At 43.1% G+C, this 23,257-nt stretch overlaps 1 protein-coding gene across 4 annotated transcripts in view; it reads left to right on the top strand.

Annotated features, from left to right (window-relative positions):
- Window positions 1–23,257, top strand: part of reln (reelin) — a 119,885-nt gene that overhangs the window by 16,909 nt on the left and 79,719 nt on the right. For all 4 annotated transcript variants that reach the window (XM_084733275.1, XM_084733274.1, XM_084733273.1 and 1 more), the window contains exon 2: window positions 10,029–10,136. In XM_084733275.1, coding sequence (XP_084589401.1) covers window positions 10,029–10,136 — 108 coding nt within the window. The remainder of the gene's footprint in view (window positions 1–10,028; window positions 10,137–23,257) is intronic.

Below are 23,257 nucleotides of genomic sequence, written 5' to 3'. Positions count from 1 at the left end.
TAAAATCTTTTGTTGGCGGCACTCCTAGTTTTTCTTATCCAGCTGTCTTTTGGTCTTAAACCTACAGTGCTTCTTTCTCCTTTCTCCTCTGATTCTATCAAGATTTCATCAAGATTGATGAAGATGAGGTCCACATAACAGAACTGTAGCTTGTCAAATCCATTTAGAGTCTCATAGCAGACTTAGATGGGATCTGTGTGCCGTTTGAGGCCTCTGTACAATGAACCAATGAATAATGTTAAAAGCCCAGAGAGATGATTTGCTATCAAAGCCAATATCAGGTAAAGAGAATAGCCTTTGAGTTGTCACAGCATGACGTGCTTCTTCTGAACATGCAATGTTCAGTTAGAAAGTATGAAGAAATGTTCTGTCATCATTGATTTGGCCTTGTTGATTACTGGATATGCCTTCCCAGTGGGCTGGTATCTCCCTTATAAGTCAAATGTCAACCTTTTGGCACATCACTGAATGAAAAGCATAGTGCATTGTGTGCAGAATAATACGTCTTGTAGATTACTTGCAGATGCAAACGGTGCTACTCCAAGAAATCATAACAAAAAGGAAGAAAAAGTCCTCAAAGCATAAAAACTCAATTCTTATACTCTTTGGAGGATATGAACTGGGGCTTCTTCTTGTGCAGAAACTTGCACACTGGCTTCCTCGTGTTCAAGCATGTGACACTCGGGCTCATATGAATGTAAACAGCCACACACATACATTGCATCGTATGAGAGCAGCACAATGAAGTGTGATTCTGAAGCAGATTATGTGTGAGGAACAGGACGTGTGTGACAGAACTGCCTCTTCACTCCTGTTTTTCTCCACGGCTGTTGCAGGGGTGAAGCCAAGTTAGGCAGGCAGGAAGGCTTCAACTCCCCTCCTTGGTAAACAGAGCAGAACCTCAACAGAGCGAATTGGACCAAGAACAAGAATAGTCTGCGCGTTATAATCTCTGGCAGTGATCGTGAAAGGACCTGTAAACTGGTCCCGAGAGATTAATTGCTTTCAGCGAGCCCTCTGCAAAAAAAAAAAAAAAAATGTTGGAGATGTTGCCGTTAAGCGGACCTGTGGAAGCTCAGTGGCTGATAGGTTGTCTGTGATCTAGTGTTTCGCAGCAGCAGATGGCAGTGCCGGCAGGCCAGGATGGTGCCAGAAGGTTACGCAATGGAATGATGCCTCTAAGACCTGACTGGAACACCGCATGACACATATATGTGCAGAAACACACTTCCCACACAATCATCTGAAACTGAACAGGGATATTCATACTTAATGAGATTCAGTTTGTCTGCGTTCTTGAACTTACGGTCAGTGTAAAGGACCTGTCCTTCCCCTTCCTCATTGGAGGAAATAGTGGCCTATCCTTTATGGTGTCATGCTCAGGTGACTGACAGTTTGAACCGATTCAGAAAGCTCAGAGTGAAGTGGCACCCCGACTTTGGCATGACCACGGAAACAGATGGAACTATAGCTTCCCCATGGTCTGGCCTCCATTTCCTGGTCCTCTCTGGGGCACGTGTGTGTCTGCCAGTGGGATATGGGTCAGATGGTCGGCTATCTTTATCCAGATTGTTGCCAGGAAAACCTCCATCAATTTGGAAACAAAAAGGGCGTCCTCCTGGTTCATTTGGGAAAAAAAAATGGGAATTTCATTGATAATACTTTCTGCTACAGTATCTCATTTGTAGCGTGTTGCATTTCTTTCCAGGCTTGGGTACTTTCTAAATGTTTTTCCAAGACTTGTTTAAGTAAAGGTTATGAATGTGGGTGTGGTAAAGACCGGCGGGTGTGTTTGTACACAAAGAGCAGAAAGGAGCTGTTCAGGCCATGCCAACCACACAGGGACTTCAGTGCAAGAGGACTAAGCAGCAGCGTAAATCAGGTCTTCTCTCGGAGCTTGCAGACTCGCCGTCCAGCTCCAGCCTAATCCCTCACCATGCTGTTTTCTAAGAGTGAGCTCATGCCACCAAGCGTTGCCAACCACAGTGCCAGCCATGCTTTTCTGCACCTCAAGAAGACATTACTGTTGCTTATAGGGTACCACTGGGCCCATTTTTCATGTCCTTAATATGATTGCTGACCGAGCGTACAGTGAGCAGCACTTTGGTCTGTTTCTCACTATTTAATAGACCTGCTTCTTGTTTGAGGAGTCGACCAAAACCGTATATCAATCATGGCTGCTCCCTCAATGCTTGTACTATAAATAAAGAAATGCACAACTAGAAAAAAAAAAAAAGGATTCCCTGTCTACCTCAGGTGCTTTCATTTCTAATGGCAACTGCACACCGCTTTGGGACTAGTGTAAAACCGTACTCTAGTATCTTATCAAATTTTAAACGTCTGTTCACTGATTTCTTCCACTACCTTGTTTGTTCCATACGGAGGAAGTGTTTACAGCATTCAGGATGGAGGCGATGCACTCAGGTGATACTAGGGCATAGTTTCTTCCTGCCTCATTTGATGCTCATCATGTGAACAGAAGCACTACTGAAAGAATCCTTTAACATTTATGCTATTAATTTCATTATATTCATACTTTTGAATGTATTGGTGGCATCTCAATGCGCTGAGCTGTAAACTCACGCTCGACGCTCGATTGGCTGCAAGCAAAATATTCTTTGGCTTATTTTGGTCAGTTCCTTAAAGCAGGTGTCAGCAACCTGTGGCTCCAGAGTTGCATCTCTTTTGCCCCTCTCAAGTGGCTGTAGCCTTGACAAAAATTATATTGAAATAAATAATGTTTTGTTTTGTGTTTTTTAACATTTAAATTTTTGTCTGGAGTGGCCTAAAGTGAAGCATGTAGCCTTACTCTGTGGAGAGTAAAGGTTGCTGACCCCTGCTTTTAAAGTTTGGAGTACCAATAACCAGCCTTAGGCAATGCCAGGAGGATGTGGTGAAGTACAGGGGGTCTCGGTCTAAAAGTCCATGATTAACACATTAACAAATTATTTGTCTCTTATATGTCTTTTAAAATGTCCAGAATTCATTATTCAAATTGCAAAAAATGTATTCACATATCTGAACGCAGTAAAATTGTAGTTGTGTTTTCTCTTATATCGCCATTGAATACCTGGTTGTTTCTGGTAAGACCTTCGTCCATGGGTCGCGCTGCTGCAAATGGTCTGATTCGACATCATGGTTATAGTCTTTTTAAAATACAGACTCAGATCTTGTATGTTGCATATTGAGTCTGTGTAAGAGCTGCATAAAACTGGAGCACAAGACAAAGGGGACGCCACTGGGTATTTCGCACACTGACCAGGAGCTAATTCTATTCCTGTCTTAATTGCAAGGTGGTCAGAAGAAGCAGAAAAAATAAATAACACTGAGATTTGTTGAGAGAAAACAAGTAACATAATGTTCTGCACTTGGATAAGCATAGATGGAAAACAGGCTTTCTGATTTACTGGTAATTATTTGTGATCTTATTTTTGCTGAATGGATTGTCACGAAAGATTCATTTTCCATTACTGAGTAGTTATAACTCTGTGTGCTCTGTGTGTGTGAGAGAGAGAGACTTGTCAGCAAAGCCTCTATTGTGTTTGTGAATGTGTGTTTTGGTGCGTTGTGTGGTGTGGTGTGGTGTGCTGGTACTTTGTGCCTTAACATTACTCCTGGTGGATCCAGAGAGGTGAAGAAAGCCCCAGGCCCATCAATAGTTGAGTAGGAGCACGGTTGTGTGTGTCTGTAATGAGGCATACCACATCGCATCATCAATATTACATGCTGGCTTAGGGCCAGGGGATGTGCTCTGTGGTGTGTTCAAGTATAAAGTATGAGCGCGTGCATGTGGGTGTGAGTGCTATGCATACACTGTAATGAGTGTTTTGTAAGACCTACGTTGCTTGCAACCGCAGACATCAGACTTGTCCAGGAGCATGTCGAGGTCCTGATGTGGAGTTAAAGTGGGAGGCAGGGATCAAGAGCAAAGACTGCCTGTAGGTCAGGAGCAGAGGTGCACCTGACTGCTAGAGAGAGAGAACAGCTGTAACCTCCACATGTTACTCTGCCACCACCTAACCCATCCTCCAGTATCAACCTAGAAATCAAAATTGACATAGAAAACATACTACAATACATTTACACATAATTAAAGCATATATTTGTGTGCATTTGTGCATGTGTGCATCTAAAAATTTCTTTAGTACAGTAAAACTATTAGTCTCTTTTAAATGAACGGGGTGTATTGTGCCAGCTAGCGGTGCTTCACCCTCCCCTTCCAAGCATGTAGAAGAACCTATGGTAGCCACAAAACTTATGGACTTCGCTAAATGCTGTATCTAGAGTCAATGTTTGGTCTGTCCATTCTAGGCTACTGTAGGAACTAGAGGTGTTCCAATATCATTTATTCATTCCTGATACAGATTCCAACACCTGAACTTTGCGTATCAGCTGATGCCAAAAAGAGATGATGTAACAAGTGAGGTAGTGATGCACCGACCACAGTTACAACTGTAGGCACTGCAATTAATCTATGGATCAGGCAGGCTGGGTCATGAAAATTAATTGCAGGTGGGAAATGTGGTGCATCTCCCCAGTGAGAGAGATGCTGTGTCAGAGCAGAGCAGCGCCACTTCTTTAATGAATTAATTCTGCTTTGTCTGGAATGTTTCTGTCCTATCAGATTTATAGCACCAGTTTTTAGTTTTGCTCCTTAAATGTCCCGCAATTTGCTGCAATGAAGTCCCTGCACGCATTGAAACAAAACTGAAAGCATCTTCTCTAAACATTACCCTAACTCATTAAAGAAAACACCCATACATCAATGCAACACACAATAAAGAAATCACTTGGAAAGCTCACTCTGCTTGACATAATTTAAAAGGAAATATAGCCTACAGTGACACAGATGGGAAATACGTTCCGTCTTTTCAGTAAGAAAGATAGATACTGTATGCACATTTACACACGGGGCACAGCAGCACAATTTCTTGGATTATTTAATTCTGTTTCGTCTGCAGAGTGTCTGTCCTGTTAAGTTTATAACTATAGTTTTTAGTATTGCTGCTTAAATATTAATGGTATTTGCTGCGGTGGCATTACTGCTCCCATGACTGAAAGCAGCCTCTCTAAATTAAATTGTTAAAGAAAACACTTAAATAACATAAATACAACAACAATACAACATAAATACAACATACTATAAAGATATCAGCTGGAAAGATGATTATTATTTCATAACAACCAGCTACTGCTAACACTGATGTGATTGCCATAATTGAGGTATGACCTGCGTCAGGTGAAAAAAGGGCATACTGGAAGCTGCTTGAAAGCAGCAGGGTCCAGTTTAGCGGCCAGTAAATTATGTAATATAGGATTGGTGCATACTTGCACACATCCAGCATTTGAGGCTATATCTAAGGCATTTCCCCACAATGATACTGGACCAAGCTAAGAAGAAGTAGTGGCAGTACAACCTCTGTAGATATAAATGGCTGATTCTAAGGTAACAGGTTATTATACCTAATTGAAACATACGTAACATTGAAACATACCATGAGTATTATATTCCACTTCTGCCATATTGTGCCAAAAAAATCCCATAAGTCTTACACCCTGGACCTATAAGTCTTACGTAGGGAAAGCCAAAAATTCAGTCCAGATGTTTGGATGAACGGTGCCAGCCAAACACCTGGTGTGTTTACACATGAACAAATCACACACAAGTGCACAAATGTGGGCACACACATCCTCTCTCTCTCACACACACACACAGAACCTGCTTATGTGTTGGATGAGAGTGTTGGTAATAAAGTTCACCCCCATTCCCGCCTCATGGCTTCTCATCCCCCTCGGCCAAGTGAACAGTACTCAGAAATGAAGTATGGACAAGAATTTTAAAGGCTACCATCAAAGGCCGCCAGCCTTCTCCTTCAGATCTATGTGTGTGTGTGCGCACGCACGCGTGTGTGTGTAAGTGTAAGTGTGAGTGTGAAGTACCCCCACAGGTGATTGGATCTCATCTCATCTCATCTCATCTGATTGGCTCATCCGTCTGTTGCGTTCCACAGGCGAGCGAGAGAGGGGTGTTAGAGGCCTGTCTAAATAATTTAGATCTTGCATTTGTATTGATCAGGTAGCGCTGCTCTCCGTGGGCCACTCCACACTACTACCTATCCTCTCCATCCCTCTTCGCCCCTCTTCTTGTTTTTTCGATTGTAACCTTGTGCCCCCAGCTTTGCCTCCCCTCCACCCCCCCCCCCCCCCAACCTCCACATCAAACAGTGTGCAGGCTCACTGCTGCGAGGGAGCAGAAAATGCATGAGAAGCGAGTAGAGAGCGAGGAGAGAGCTTTTTTTTTTTTATACCATGATCCCTCAAATGGGAGTGAAACTGAGGGAGAGAGGCCGGAAGAAAGGTGTAAGCGATGGATAAAGGGAGAAACAGCATGGTGGAGGCAGAAAAAATCTTTTGTGAGTGTGCGTGTGTAGCCCATATGCAAGTGTCTGTGGAGAGTAATGGAGTGTGTGTAACCTTGGTGATGCAGGTCAGTGGAAATACAGAAATGAGCGTATTGTGTGTACGGAGGCTGGTGAAGCCTGGTCCAACTTAGTGCTTTTACTCCATTAAATACTGCATCATGCCACGGCCTTGGATCAATACGACATAATGTAAACACTTATAACCTGTTTCACCACACTCTGGAATGGATTTGTTGAATAGGTAATGTATTCCGGGGAAACAAAAATAGCATAAAAGAGGAGCACATGTATGCTCAGTATGAACATGATAATTGCTTGCTTGAATGAGAAGGCCTCTTCCCCGCATTCTGTTGGTATTGCAGTGTTAGAGGTGCGCTGAGCAACATGGATTGAATATGATAATGCTTCTGTTGCCAAGCAAAATATCTGCCTTTCTCACAATACGGCTTCTTGTACACGCTGTACATGCTGATAGAATTTGGCAGTGCTCACAGCTGACAAGAAAAAAAGGAATACAGAGAAATTACTTGTTGCTCACACTGTGTTGTTGGAGCCATTCATGCAAAAGAGAAATATTTGCAAAACATTTAGGAGTGACTTACGCTTTACATGGTTTTTCAGTTTAAATGGAGCTTTGGAGCGCGCACAGTGCATTATTCTTTGACTGATGTTAGTGTTGTAGTTGTTGTAGTTTCATTTTGTCTTTTGGAAGTTTGCAAGTCAGTAGACGATTGAAACGAAAAGATAGTTTGACATTTTTGAAGTGGGGTTGTATGAGGTACTCATCCATAGTCAGTGCATTACCTACAGTAGATGGCGGTCAGCACGCCCCCAGTTTGTAGAAGCAGCAGGAGTGTAGGAGGCTAAGCAATAGAAAGGGTCAGCAGCAAACCACCGAAAAAAGGCCCACCTAAAAAAAATCAATATCACTTCAAGTGTATGCTATATTTAGAATGTTTTCACAGCTTTACCTTGCCCTCAGACGCCCTTTTTTGACAGGAAAGACAAATTTTACATCATTATCTGTATGTGAATCTGTTTAACCAACTAAATTATCTGTGTCTGTGCGTGGAGGGTGCAAGGTTTAGACTGGACATGGGTGGTGCAAAAGTTGGTGGTTAATTTAAGTCTAAATGTTTGTTTGTTTCTTTCTTTCTTAAATAAATTTTCTATAATATTAGATTTACAGAGTCAGAAGTGATCAAAGTTGTTACAAGAGTTTTTTGTAAACTTAAGTGACTAAACTTCAGTAAATCAATGAACATAACACATACAGTATTAGCTACCTGATGAGGAATTTCCTCCGTCAAGCGTGCAGATGTTAACACATTTTAATTGGAATATGCTCGTACTTGTGAATATCTGTAACGTTAACGTTTTCTTTGCAGAAATAGTAATTCTACTTTGCAGAACACAGGAGTTACTTGTTTACCGCTGCCTCGATTTGTTAGATTGTTTGTGATTTCACTGAATCCAAACTGTTTTTGCCAAATGAGTCTGGTTGAACTAGAGAGGATGACATTTGATTTGCGCAACAGCGGCCTCCCATTGGAAAAGGTGATCTTACGGCAAAGTAAAGCAGTGAAAATATTGTAGACATGGCATAAACTTGAACTGATATAGATTTTTTTAGGTGTGCCCTTTTTTAGGTTGCCAAAATACATTTTCCTGCTCATCCTGCCCATGGCAGTACAAAGCTTATGTGCAATTACTTTTGTACTGAGGGCAAGTTGCATCCATGTACTGTACATCCATATCCTGTGGATACAACCCCACTTCAAATCTATCTCTTTGAGTGGGCATTTTTAGATTTAGATTTTTAGATTTAGGCCAAGCAGCCATAACAAGTATGTAATTTATTGTTTATACTGTAGTGGAGCAGAGAGCAAGATAAATACAGCTTTAGCGCTGTAGGATTTCTGTGTAAAAACCACAACAGGATAAGAGGGGAGGAAATGTCTGGATATAATAATAAAGAGAGTTGTGGGATAAATTATTGAGGCTTTGATATGGAGGGGAGAGATGGGCTGAACTATGCTCTTAAGACAGGGTGTATACACAGACACATGCCGAACACACATGTTCAGACACATACGCACACACAAACGCCGGGCGCCTTGTGTGAGAACGTGTTAATGGAGTCACCCAGACAGACAGGCAGGGAGACAGGGCCACACAGGAGTCTGCTCTGCCCAGATTCCCACATCGAAAACACACCAAGCCCAGAAGAATGAATGCCCTGAGACCAAACTGACATGTTACTATTCTTACTAAAAACACACCGCCGCCGCCGCCGCGGGTGTCTCCTCCTTTTCCCATTCACTTTCCCCCCAAAAGCAGGGGGATTCCAGGGTCAGGAAATAACAATGCCTCCACCGTTCCCCACTGCAAAGGATTTTATTCCTCAGCGTGTAAAAGTGTGTTTTTTTGGGAGCGTGTTCTCCTTTGAGCCGCAGACTGTTCCCCCGTGCTCTGATCTGTCTGGCTGGAAGCGGTCCAGTGGCTGAGCTCTTTTCCTCCGGTGATGTAGCCGGCTCTGTGGTCCCGTCACTCAGGGCCTTTGTTTACTGGGTAGATCAATAGTTAACTTGCTGCTGGATACACTAAGCTGTAGATCTGTGCAGCTGGATAATAGACCTCTGGCAGTTTGCTGCTCTGCTGCTGTTTGTGGTGACCTGTGATGAATAGAGGCTTAGCGAGGCGATCAGGGTTACAGCCAATTAGCTCATCACTCTCTTCTAATATGGTTGTCAATAGGGACAGGCTCTGATTAAAGCACTGTGATTTGTTCGGGATGTGTTAGATTACACTCCTGAGCCGTTTACAAGCAGTCAGACAGTAAGGTGATGTTCACGTGTTGGGTTCTGTTTTTTTTTTGTTCAACTACTTTAAAAGTAACCTGAGCCCCCATTTAACAGGTTCCTATGTGTGTGTTTGTGTATCTGTGTCTGTTGTTTGCTTTAACACCTGTGGAAGAGGTAGAGGTACAAAATTGGCAACCCTACATACTATCATATAAAGGTGTGTGCCATGTTTAACAGATTTTCCATAAAACACTTGGTTATTACACTAATTTAAATCACAGTAAAGACATTGTATGTCCAAGGGATGTAGAAAAAAGAAAAAAGAAAAAAATAAATAATAAAATAGTAATAATAAAATAGCACCTGCTTGCACATCTGTGTGCTCTCCTCTCCTCCTGCAGGGCATGTGGTCTCAATGGCCTCCCCAGTAATGGTCACTTTACATTTAGATTCGTTAACGCCTGAGCTCTGTGCTCATTAGCAGCCAGATGTTAGAGGGCTGGAGTGCGTGTGTGCACTTCCAGACTTCCTGTCCACACACGTGTAAGTCACACCAACTAATTATTGGTGTAGCTTGCAAACGAACTGTGAATGTAACGGAGTACTTGTGATCTCTGACACCTTTTCAGCGGTAAATACAGTTTATCTTCCAGTGAGCAATAAAGGGTCACTAAAACATGAGAGTATAATCTGTCATATTTTGTGAAACAGTTTCTGCTTTGCATTGGTGCTTTGTGACAAGCAACAGGATTGTGAATTATAACACAAATTCTAAAATTCTTCCTTTTTTCTGTCTCTTCAGTAACCATCTCCACCAGTGTATCCTTTGATGGTCTGCTGGTGACTGGCCTCTACACCTCCACACCAGTCCAGTCGGCTCCCATCCCCGCTCCAGCTGCCTTTGGCTTCGGTAAGTCTTCATGAGATACCACTGTGGGCTGTTTAGAGTGGCTTCCTCAGCCCTGCTGCTCATGCCAATACAAGCCCCTCATTAAACGCTCGACTTAGCTTCGCCTTTTAACACAAACAAACTTTCTAGATACTCAAGATAGTATCCCAGTGCAGGAACCATGGAGTATTACAGCGAGCTCAGTTATCCACATCCGTTCCCAGAAGGAGCATAAGACCACTTCCCTGCTCCAGTTGTGACAGGCTCATGATGGATGAGGAGTGGCGATGATGACTGCGGGTTCGAACAGATGCGTTTTCATTGACGCTCAAGAAAAGAAAAACAGAAAACTGAATATGAGATGAGTAAAGAACAAAGCAGAGAATGTATATGAGGCCTCTGAGAAACAAAACCAAACTTCAAATAACAAAGAAGAATATTTTAATTATCATTGGGTGAGCTGGTCAAATGTTGAGTTGCACATGACATCCAAGTTCACACTGTATCATTACAATTGTAAGAAGCAGATAATGGTTTTGGGAAACAATTTAGGAAATGGGTACTATTTCATTTTATTGTTGGTTTGGTGTAAAAAAAAAAACTGCTAATGCTCCAGGCTTTCGTTGTTATCAGCATTTTTTCTTTTCATCGTCAGCATGTGTAGCTGTGTGTTTTTCAGAATTTACTCCTGTCTGTGAATTTACAGCGTGCTTCACCTTTATTGCACATACTGCAAAATATTAAGTTAAATTTTGTCTTGAACTTGTTTTGACAAGTGCCCTCTAATAACAAGGCAAAGTTATGTGTGACCCATTTCTGGATACACAATCAGGATTTTTAGCCTCAGATGAAGTGTGTGCGGATGGAGCCCCTGTGTGCAGGGGTGGGGGCTCTCTCAGGGCGATGGACTGGCCATAAAGAAGTCCTCAGAGAACAGGGCTACTGGCCCAGAACTGCTGCCCAGCAGGCTCACTTATCCTGACTAACTCCACTGTTCTTCAGACGCTGACTTCACCCCGGCCAGGGCAACTCTTCACTCTTGGCAGCCCTGTTTACTGGGGAGGCATCCAAGCAAGGATTGCGTCACCTTTGCTTCACTCTCATTAATTTGAAAAGTTTTAAGAGAAGGGCTGCACAGGCTGATAGGCAGCAGCTTGTGGGACTGTGAGTTTCTGCATGGTGTGTGTTTAAATAAGTCTGCAAAGCCTTCCGTTACAGTATGTGTAATCTGCAAAGCAGTGATGCCGTCCAGGTTTCACAGCGCCAGTCACTGAGTCTGTCCTCAGCTGAGGAGCTCTCTGCACTGTCTCTCTGCTCTGATTCTCCTGCATCCTCGCTCGATGACGGCTTCAGGACTACATGCAGCTGCACAGAATCAGTGTTTTCATAAAGGCGAAACAGAGGGATGATTTATTACTGTCACCATTGTCCTCTTCTTAGTTCCCATGGTGGCACTGCTGTCTAGAGTTTTATTTTTCCTTTACTTCATCTGTCTGCACATTTCTTAGATAGATAGGATATTTATGAGACACCCTTCATACCCAGCCTGCTCTCATTCCCAAGTCATTAAATCCTGATGTTTTGTCACGCCCCTTGGCGACTCATTCAGACACTCGAGGTACCCGTCAGCGACTGTATGGGACGCACTGGGATTTCTATGTAGTATAAAGAGCTATAAAGTCTGTATATAGAGGAGGTGGGATTGGATGAATGAGTCAAACGAGCACAGGACTTTCACTCAGGAGACCAGGGTTTGTGTCTAATGTGAAGCCAAAAAGTTATTTAAGAGGTACTGCACACTTAAGCAAGTTTTTTGGGTTGTAAACCTAATTGTATTACTGTACACTGATGAAACATCAGTGCTGGTGTTATATAGACATTTCCTAATAAATTTCTAAAAATCTTTATTTCATGGGTAAAATGAAAATGGCTCAAAACGCCTCCACTCTTTCAAATCAGGCTGAAACTTGCAGGGACGATGCCGAGATAGAGTCGACCATTTGTTGGGACTCTATGTCACGAAATTTATGTAAAAAGAGCAGTTTAATGCCCTCTAATCAGAGTTGGACAGCCAACGTCCCCCAGCTGCTGCTCCTGAGTGACTGAGTCATTTTCAAATATATACTGATGTGTCTTACCTGGAGTTTACACAAACTAACCCTTGCTATACCTCTGCTTGTACTGGTATTTTTTACTTTTTTTTATTTTTTTTATGTTGGTCCCACACACACACACACACACACACACACAGCTGAGAGCCTCTCCTCTCTGTGTTAGCTCAGCTAGTTACAACACAGGTGCAACACTAAAACATTTACAAAAAGGACCATGTTTGTGGTGACTGTCCTAGCTCCACTGGACGCTCTGTGTTTCCAGTGTTTCACTCGGTATTGGATGACCTGGGATGAGAATGTGTTATCATACCCTAAGTGGCAGCAGCCCAGCTGGTCTGCAGACTGCAGTCCGTGGCAGGGTGTCACATCTGTGGAGAGGAGGCTCTTCAGCCTTGGGAGGGCTGAAGATATGCTTCCAGGGAGAAGGCTTCATCAATGAGCTCATAGAAACCCAGTGACTTTGCTGTGCATAAGAGCCAGTGTTTGAGCAAAAGGCTTTGAAGATAATGCAGTGGAACAATAACGGAATGAGACATCGCTTGATGTCCATTGTTGTTGTGACAAACATTAAGGGATGTTTGAGGACGACAGGGTCACACAACTCCACGAGGGAGTTTTACGAGCCTGGTGTTTAGTGTAGAGCATCTCAGATAGGGTGCGGCTCTAATCCTCCTCAGTGGAGGCATGTAGGGGACACATGGACAGAAACATACGTAGACACACACACGTAGATTTCAATCAAGATATACCCACCCACTCTTACTCAAAAGCATACACACACACTCCAGCTGTGTACAGCTGTTAGTGCGGTGGCTGGCTGGGGGAACATGTGGCTGACAGACGTATCGGTGCGGGAAGTAACATGAACCCCTGAACGGAGAGAATGAGACCTCACTGCACTGCCACCACAGGATGGCACACACAGGGAGAAGATCAGTGATAAATTAAGACTGCTGAATGTGTTCGAGATTTGAAATCGCAAGTTACTGCCAAGCAAGAGGAGAGGGAAGACTTTAAAGGCTGTGATTTTTGCAGTGGAGAGAAGGAGGGACAGACAAAGGCAGACATACAGTGAGGATGAATGAATTGAAACAGAGCAAATGAAGGCGGAATAAACAGATTAAGGCAGGGATCTGTGGAAACAGAGAGGTTAGTGTTTGTACACTCTGAGCAGGGATGTCTACTGGTTGTTGTGGTCAGAGCTGTTGTAGTGAGCAGACAGGATGACGGCCTCTTAAGAGAGAATTCCCCGCGGCCCCCCGTGTCACCCTTCACTGCTTTTCACAGAGAGCTCATAAAATCAGTGCATGCACGTGTGCATGAGCACACTGCATGCAAATACACAAACTGTACCTGTTCCTCTTCTTTCTCTGTCTTTTTTTGTTTTTATTTTTTGGGCCGTCACATGCACTAATGTAAATACCCTCATACACACACACAGAGACACGACGGCGTGGAGACAGAGAAGAGAGCGTTTTATTGGCTTCCCCTCCCTCTGAATAACAATGCACTTCACACTACATTTGTAATTAAAATGTGAAGCTTTGAGGGACTGACTTTTTACTGTGTCGCCAGAACTTAACACCCACTCATTGTCGAATTAGCTCAAGTGTGATGGAGCAATTGGGGTGGCAATCAGAGGAGTCTGAGGAATGCCATGTTTTCGGCTTCTGGGCTGAGCCGCGGCTCCAGTTGCCCAAGGCTCGTTCCTCCGCTGCCTCGAGGCAGGAGATCCCCCGCTAGCCGCCGGGTGGCTAACCACAAACCTTTATGAGGCTGTAATTGCTTTGCAGTGGCTAGTGCAGAATCAGGCAAACTGGAGCTAAAAACAATGTTGATAGAGGCAGAACAGAGGAGAGTGAATTTACAGTGTTTTTTATAAATGTGCACATCAGGGGCCTGATAAACTAGTCTGGCTGAGGCACGGCTGCAGCAATGAGTCAAAGTACGAGAGGCTGGCTGGAAAACTCAAGATGTCATTGTGGGATTAATGTAGTCACAGTATACAGGAGGTAGAGCAGGGGATGTCAAACTCATTTTAATTATACGTATAAATTTGATCTCAAGTGGGCCAGAACAGTAACACCAGTGCATAATAACTTAAAAATAACACCTCCAAATGTTTCCTTCTCCTTTTTAGTGAAAAGAAGTACAAGTACATTCTGAACACTTTCAAAGTTAATGAATCATTCATTCACAAAAACATAATAAACAGTCCTAAAATAAACATGTAAAATGTATTTTGTACTGGAACAATAGAGTTATTTACTTCTTTATGTTTCTAACAACTTGTCACGATCTATAAACTCTTTTGATTTTCCATATGTTTCCTCTCCAGTATAGCAGCACTGGCATCACCACACATCACCAATTAAAGTTGGAGTTAATGAGGAAAAAGGTTATGTTATCCCCTCCCCTACAAACCATTCAATCAAAAGTTTCGTCAATATTATTTTAAGTCTGATACTGATTATTTTGTACTAAAGCTGCTGCTTGACAATATTTTGCACAATGTTCAATGTCCTCAAATATGAGCACAATAAGTACTGATTGTTTTTCTGGACTGTATCCTTGTCTGGAGTTGATGATTTCCCTATAATTTTTTATAATCTGCAAAATCACCCAGTGGGCCAGATTGGACCCTTTGGCGGGCCGGTTCTGGCCCGCGGACTGTATGTATGACACCCCTGAGGTAGAGTGTGTAAAGTGGTTCATTTCATTGTATTGCGTAGTATAGTTTGACTACATAACTGCTCATTAGAGACCTTTGCAAATGTTTTACTCTCAAACTTTACTACGTGTGTGTCTGTGTGTGTGTGTGTGTGTGTGTGTGTGTGTGTGCGTGTGTGTATGTAACGTTCACGGAGGGGATGTCTACACACACTGCCAGAAAAGCAACAAGAGTCTGGACTGACTCAGCTGCTGGAGAATTCCAACTGCTGCATGTTTTTCCCTCCTTTGACTTTTATTCCATTAAGACCTCTTTCTTTCCATTCCAGCTTTTTGGCTTTCTGAGAGGAACTCACACAGCTTTCAAACTGGCGTCTACAAAGATTAAGCGATTAAAACAATGACACATATGTACATTGTCAAAATTTTGATTTATTTTCTTGCATAAGAACAGTTCGCCGTTGTGTGTCACACGGCATTGATGAGGTGACGTATTGGACCCCACGCGCCAGGGCCTGCATGGAAAGAAATGTCACATGCGGTCTGATTTGTGTTGCTCTCCTAATGGTGAAGTGTTTCCCATCACATCATTATCCATTCAAACATGTAGACAGAACATGTATTCATTCTAAATTTCTCTAGCTTCATAATCGCGATGGTGAACAAAAGGCACTTGAAATGGAGGAGAGAGCTTTGAAAGTAGACAGGAGAGGGAAATGGATGGGCGAAAATGCCAAGATGGGGCTGACAAAGTGTTTGAGATTAGGGGAATGAGTGTGAGGGGAGAAAATTGGAGAAAGTGTGCATGAAAAATGGCAAAGAGGGTCCAATGAAAGGGAGACAGTATGTGAATGATATAAGGAGGGGGAAGGAGAGAGAGAAGATGAGAGGATGGCGTTCCATCACTCCCCCTGACGGAGTGGCTGATTGGTGTTGCCTTGCCAATGCTGAGCTGCTGAGAAACTGGTCATTGATGGATGGCTCGTTTGCAGGGTGATGTTTATTTTGTCGTTAATTTGCATATTTGTATTTATTTGCGGGGCGGTTGGCTTCTGCTAGCAAGGATCAGTCCCCATCTGAATGTGATGGATCTGGCTGTCTGACAAAATGGACAGCTTAGTGACAGGGACATCCAGCCGACACTGTGTCCCCATGACGGATGGGCTCATGCTAACACACAGCACGATCAGAGATGAAATCCTGCTGCACCTTGACCTGTGGAGGAGGGGCCAGAGAGGGTGTGCAGCCAAAAATGTAATCATGCCACACACATATTTAACAGGACTCGTGCAGAAATAGACACATATAGAAATACACTTAATCATGTATCGCCTCTCCTTCTTATTACACTGAAAAAAGAGATTTTGTTGGACCAGTTTCAAAAAATGATATGAATTGGAAACAAATGAGTTTTTTCAAATGAAGTTAGCAGATTTAATGAACATAATTACTCTAAGTCAAACTTATATGATAATCAGATTGCTTTCAGATCAGGTTGCATTAATGCAACTTAAATTTAAGGCAAGGTAACTTTCCCTTTTTACCAAAAGTGAAATACTGCTCCTACGTTTTTGTTTTTTTTTATTGTAATCTAAGTGTGTTATTTTAGTTTGTTAAAGCTATGAAAGAGTTTCAGTTAATTTCTGATGCCTCTGTATGATCTACATAAGCAAATGAGACCATGAGTGAGAAGATCAGCTATCTCTATACATTATTCTTAATGGATGCCACTGCGCCGAAGTCTCTGTAAAATAAGTTGAAACGAGCTGGTGTTTCCAAATTTCCAGCCAAAATGATAGTAAATAGTACTTAAGCCAGTTAAAAGAAGCAGACTGTTTTATTTTGTGGTTATTACTGTGGAAATACGCTGTGCTTTTGTCCAAAGGGGTCTCCAAAATCAACAAAAATGAAAGGTTCATTGTAGTTAATGTAATTGCTAATGTTAGCCTGATGTAGCTGCTTTGGTTCAGTGAGTTCATAAAAACTTAAACAACCCAATTTAATCAATGCAGGTAACATAATATATTATTTGTCTTGCATTAGACTTTCCTTCTCTCCGAGTCCAAGAGAGAAACACATTTTTTACAGTGTGTGCACAATTATGCATTCAAATCCCGATATGTACACCCTCATCCATCTCAAGGCTGAAGGTCGCCTGTCTGTGCCCTCTTGCCACCAAGCCAGATTGAATGTCAGCCAGAATGTCAGCCTATGAGAGATGGCAGCTCATCATGTCAGTATTTACAGAGACACACGCTCGCAGGTGTGTTTCCCACTGAGCAAAGCCTTGTTTTGGAAGTGCCTAACAGTCCCAGGAGAGCACAAGTGTGCTTCCGCATACCCCCTCCATCAATGGGATGGGGAGAAAAACTGAGGTAGTGTGTATAGGGGGAGATGGAGGATAAAGAGGAATGATATAGAGAAAGGGTGGTGCAGAGAGGAGAGAAGGGGCGAGGGAAGGGGTTCCCATGGGGAGAGAAGCTGTCAGTCCCTGGGAGACTTCAAACGCACTGCAGCCCTGTGATCAGCCTGCTCCCTGGCTCTCTGCTGACAGCTCCCTGACTGCGCCGCTTAGACTCCTTCATACACACACACATACACACACACATATACACTTGCTTGCTACCGTAAGAGCTCTCACACTCGCTGATTTATCCACTCATACCACAACACATTCAAATTCCATTGACATACGCACACTCATGCTGATTCTCACACTCAGGATGTGCATCTGTGACACACTTCCTCTGACATCCATCCTTGCAATAACCTTGAACACTCCCAAAGTTGCAACTCTGTCAAGGACACCAAGCAGTCCCAAACTGTTGCTCCTGAACTATGAGGCAAGGTGGTGCTGTTGGTGCTGCTGCTGATGATGTTGATAATGACGATGATGACTTATCTGAGCCATTACTCCTTCTCTGCTCAGGGCTGAGGCACCCAAAGGCAGATCCCTCCTGATGATGAATTCATTAGTGCGGAAGATGAAATGAGTTGTCAGGGGCAGGGTTATGTATGGGAGGTGATTTGTGTTCTCTGCAGCACATCGTTAGATCAGACTCAAGATCGGCTGGGTCGGCTCGCTGTAAATCTCCCCGCTTTGCTGGCACAGGACTTTCCCACCCCTCGTGCCCAGACTGAGCCTCTGTGCTGTCCCTCTGGTTGCCCGGCACGTCCTCCCCCACTGATCTCACAATGCCTGGAAGCTGCTAACAGGTGGCTAAACATTTGGGTGCTCAGAGTCCAGAGGAATGCTCGGGTGATTATGCATCGCAAGTCATGTAGCTTCTTTCTATGCGCAAAGCCTCCTTGAGAGCAAAAAGCAACCTCACCTTCAAAGAATTCAAACCAGAATACAACATAATCCATTATTAATTTAAGCTTCACCCACAGCAGACTCTAGATTAGTCCATTAGTGTTGGCCATACATGTTTGCAGCATAGGTCTGGCCTCTCAGGTGTGATGGTACAGTAGACCTGCTGGAGCACTGCGGCTGGGAATTTACTGGTTCACTTAGTGTACACGAGCTCTCTCGGAATACATAGTCCCTTCTTTGAACTCCCACGGCTTCACTAGGTGTGCTTACATCTGTGCTGTTCAGTATGTGTGTCTTATGTTCATGCATATGTGCATCTATTTGTGTCTGTGAGTGAAGCCCTGCATGTGTGTGTTTATGTTTGCTTTTTTTTCTGAGAGCACACATGTATTTGTATGCACATGCTGAGCATTTGAGTGTTTTTTCCCTTCCTTGCTGTATTTTTTTGCATCCAAATGTATGGTAAAAAAGGTCCAGGGTGACTGCGAGAGCAGAAATAGGGGAGAGAAGGAGCTGGACTGACTATGATAGAGATTTCAAAGTGGTGTGTGAGATGTTGGCCAGTTTTTTGTTATTTTTATTTTTTTTATCCTGCAGGAGAGAGCAGCAGGCGTAGGCTGCTTCTCCCATGTGTGGTCTCTCTTGAGCAAAGCAATGTTATTTTCTGCCATGCAGAGAGGTTGGTTACATGCCAGAGAGAATGAGAGAGAAATAAAGATAGAATAAAGACAGAGAGAGCTTTGACTCAAAGACTGCTCAGTTTGACACATTTCTGTGAACACTAGTGGGTTTGCATCATTTCAGCAAAGCAGCAAGCTGACTTTGAAATTTATCTTTGTTGTGTTGTGATATAAAACTCCTTATACCTCCATATGCACCTTGCAAGTGTGTGGGCATCTGTGGGTTTGCTGTGCAAACTGAGAGAAAGTGATTTTACAAAGTGCATGCCATCCGGGCTGCACTCTGAGGTCTATTCATTTTTAAAGTTCCCTTGCAGAGAGTATTAGAAAAAGTGGAAGTGCTCTCTCTGACTCTGCGAGATGAGGAAGCTTAGTGGTTCTACTGGTTTCTCCCTGTAGGGCCGTGACTGGATCTTGCTCTCCACCCTCTAAAAGCCTCAGAGAAGAAGAGGAAAGCTCCACTGCCTGTCCCTTTTTTTTTCTTTCTTTTTTTTCTCCTAACGTTTACATACAAGTTATCTGTAAGCAACTCACCCAGATCCAATCTGACCCATATTTTGGCAGCAAAAATAGTTGGTGACCTTCTCCATGTTTCGTCCTCCTTACAGGAGCCAGGCTGTTGCCGTGATTAGTTCACTGCCTCCCAGCACTCCTCTGTCAGACCAGGCTCAGCTCCATCCTCCTCCATAAACACTTTTAGGTACACACACATATTGTATATGCACACACATGCAAATGCAGCACATGCACCATGCCTGGCTTTCCCTCGGCTTTCCGCACCTGTCGCCCCAGGTCTCTATCTCTCATACTCAACATGTGTGTCAGGACAGAGCCTGCGAGACCACGGCCTCACCAGTTTGTTTGTTTGCTGCATTGACGGGTGGGGAGCAGGGACGTGGGTGCAAGAAATTAGCACAAGTCAAATCAGATTAATTAATCCCCAGCTCAAACTATTAGCCGAGGAGTCGTGTTGAATTAAAAATCAAATTAGCCCTGGCGCCTGCTGCTGAAGCTGTGGTGTGTGCCTGCCAAGCTACAATGACACACACCCACAGAAGGCAGCCGCTCATGGGCTTCACTGATGGATGGACGTATGGATGGATGGATGGATGGATGGCAGGGTGGAGGAAGAAATGGGTGCTGAAGGACTAGAGGGCTGGGGGAAGGGAAGTTTAGTGACTTTGCCACCCAGTGTGGTAAGCTTCTCCTGGGGCATGGAGCTGGCTGTCCTCCACTGGGTGCTGCTCCACAGGCCTCACACCACCAGCACTCTGCAGGCTCGGCTATGTCACTCCAATTAGGCCTTTCAGCAGCAGTTCACCCTGATGATTTACGTAACACACACACACACATCTTGAGCCTGGGACTGAACCCAGCTTTAAACACTTGACTCTATCAAAAACAGGGAAACTGGGAAGGGGAAATTCCCTTATTATATTAAACTAATTTTAATGGTTTTGGCCGTCCTTTCTATTAGCAATAACAACACTGTGCTCACCAATTTTTTTGCTGAGTTCAGAAAACGTGGCAATATCACTAAAAAACAAGTCCAATCTGACATGAAATATGAAAAGCCTGGTGATCGAACAGTTTTTAAACAAACCCCGAGGTCAGTCAGCCTTATTTAAAAAGAGAAAATGAAGGTGAAATGTAGTTTTATTACCCACATTGTCTGTTGTAAATATCCATCACATGCACATCGTCTTCACACTGTCTGATCATACTTTTCATAATTAGTTTCCTGCATGCAGTGAGCAGTCTGAGGGGTGGTTTAGTTGAATATGTTATTCTAGTATGCCTGACTCATTGATCCTTTATCTGATTGAGGTTTGTGCAAATTAGAAAGCATGGCCCCGACCATGGCTCTGAAATATCAGTAATCTAATTATGCTGTGCAGTGATAAATCCACGGTGCTGTCCGTGGTGCTGAAGTAGCAGACAGATCTAGAATTCATTTCTCTCAGTCCCACGCTTCTGTCAATTTCGTCTTGGATCTAAAATGTTAACTATACAGCTACGGACGGAATTAAAGAATACACAGCAAAAATGGTTGACATAGTTTAGTGTAGTTCTTGTATGAAACCGCTCTGTGAACTACATCCCTCATCTCGCCCAATACACATCACAGACACCAATCCCCTTGTAATGTTATCCTATTTCAGATTTTATTCAGCAACTCCTGGTCCTTTTATCAGCCATGAAGAGAAAAAAAACGGGTAAGACTCGTTCTTGTGTGACTACATCCTGATACGAAAACAGCCAGGCATTGTAGTTTCAGCGGCTAATGTTAGCTTTTGGAGGAAGAAAGTCATCACATCACTTATACAACTTCTGGGTGTGAGGTCTTTCTAATTATGTTTCTTGACAGTCTGATGTTTCAACAATTTTACAACAATCTGTGACTTTCTTGACTTGTAAAATTATCCAGAATAATCCATAAAGACCATGTGTGTGATTCGTGGCACAATTAAAATGGGATCAAAAGCTAATTTGTTTGGTCTTTAACTACAGTTCATATTTTTTCCTAAATTAGGTCCCATTGTGGTCCATCAGAAGGGGTGTGACTTAGTCGTTCTATTAGACCACTCTCTCCTGTTAAAAATTAACAAATCACCTACTGGCATTGAGGGCTTTTTCACAACATTTCAGGTATGTTTAGTGTTGGTTTTACTTTCAAATAAGTTGATTTAAATTCTGTTGCTAAACTGTTGGCTTGTTGACAACATTCTTGTCAGACTTTATTGAAGTGTTGTTGTGGTTTGTGGTTTTCTCAAGAACTATTTAAGTGAGTAAAATGTCACCATTATTTATTGAAATTATGGCCAGAACATTGAAAATGAGATGCAGTTCAGCATTCAGGAATATAAGAGGCATGTGTGCATGCATATAGGTATACTATATGTGTGCTTATAAGTATGAGTGTGCCTTTGAGATGGATTGCAGGGCTGTGCAGAGATGTAGAAGTCTCATCTATCATACAGGGTGGAGCTCCAAAACACACAACACTTGTTTGATTCAGAACAACATTCATTTCAATTATGACACATTAGTTCAGGGGGGTATATTATGCTCCAGTAATGTTTCTGTATTCCATTTATCATCCATGCTTGTATGGCTTGTAGCTCTTGATCATTGAAAGGAAGCAGTGTGCAGCCTCGAGCAATGAGCTAAATGTTTGTTTTCTTCATACTTTTAGTTTTCACTTATTGAATTTGATAGATTTAGCATGTATGGGACATATGGACAATTAATGAATTAGTAGAGGAACTGTGTCAAATAATTTTTCACGTATGACTATATGTGGTTGTTGTTTCGCTCTTTCAACCAGTTAGATCCATACTGGCAGCTCCTACAGTGAGCCCTAGCTTTGTATGTTTGTGTGTGTTGTGTGGGTGTGTGTGGCCTTGCCTTCAGGAGTTTATGGATGATGGATGCTGTGAGATACAATGGAAGCCTAAATGAAAGAGCAATTGTTCTGTGAATGTATGCATATGGGCAAAAATTGGATCGGTGCTCGGAGTGCGGGCATGAATACATACATTTTATCTTCACACAAATGGTTCTTTCATGGAACAGTCAATTGAAGGTACTGTGCACACATGGAAAAACATAATAATGTAAACATATACACTCTTACACATGCTCACCTACACACACATACAACTCAGCAGACCTCCAGGTGTCCTTTACTGCCAGTTAAACTCTCTTTCATTCATGTGGCAAACCCCCTCCCCCTCACATTTTCCCACAGAGTCTCTTTCCCCCTTCTCCCCGTGGCCACTGGCATCTTTCACCACCCATATTAACACACAGCTTCCTCCTGGCAACGTTGTGCCAGACCCCCGCCACCGCCGCAATGCTGCCAACCCGTCTCCATGGTAGTATGATTGGCAGATGCTGAGATGGATGCCCGTTTCAGCCAATGGCAGATCAGAGTCGCGTTGTCATGCGCCGACCCTGCAGCGGTCCGGCTGACCAGCTGAGGATGGCGTTGGGAAGAACGGGTGAATGCGACGCAACAGGCGCACACAAACACGCACACACAGAGCAATGGATCATTCAGCAGCACAAAGCGTATGGGGTCCCTACTCAGGCTGTCAGTACTGTTGTGATGTATCATTTATGTCGCCATTGTGTGGCCTTCTCTTTAAACATGTTGACAGAGGCATTATTCTGGCTTTTGACAGATTCCCATACATTCACAGGCTTTTAATAACACATGTTAATGCTCCAATAGGTTTATGACAGGTTTTAAGAATTACCACATGAAATATGAGAGTTTAATGGGCCTGCTCTCCAAATTATCTGGAATGGTATACATTGAATTTCTAAGTCTGAGCAAGTGGGAGAATGATCAGTGCT

Source organism: Lutjanus erythropterus, chromosome 13 (assembly GCF_056507025.1).
Source record: "Lutjanus erythropterus isolate fLutEry1 chromosome 13, fLutEry1.hap2, whole genome shotgun sequence".
In the NCBI taxonomy this organism is placed as follows: Eukaryota; Metazoa; Chordata; class Actinopteri; order Lutjaniformes; family Lutjanidae; genus Lutjanus; species Lutjanus erythropterus.
This window is presented reverse-complemented; position numbering and strand designations above follow the sequence as displayed.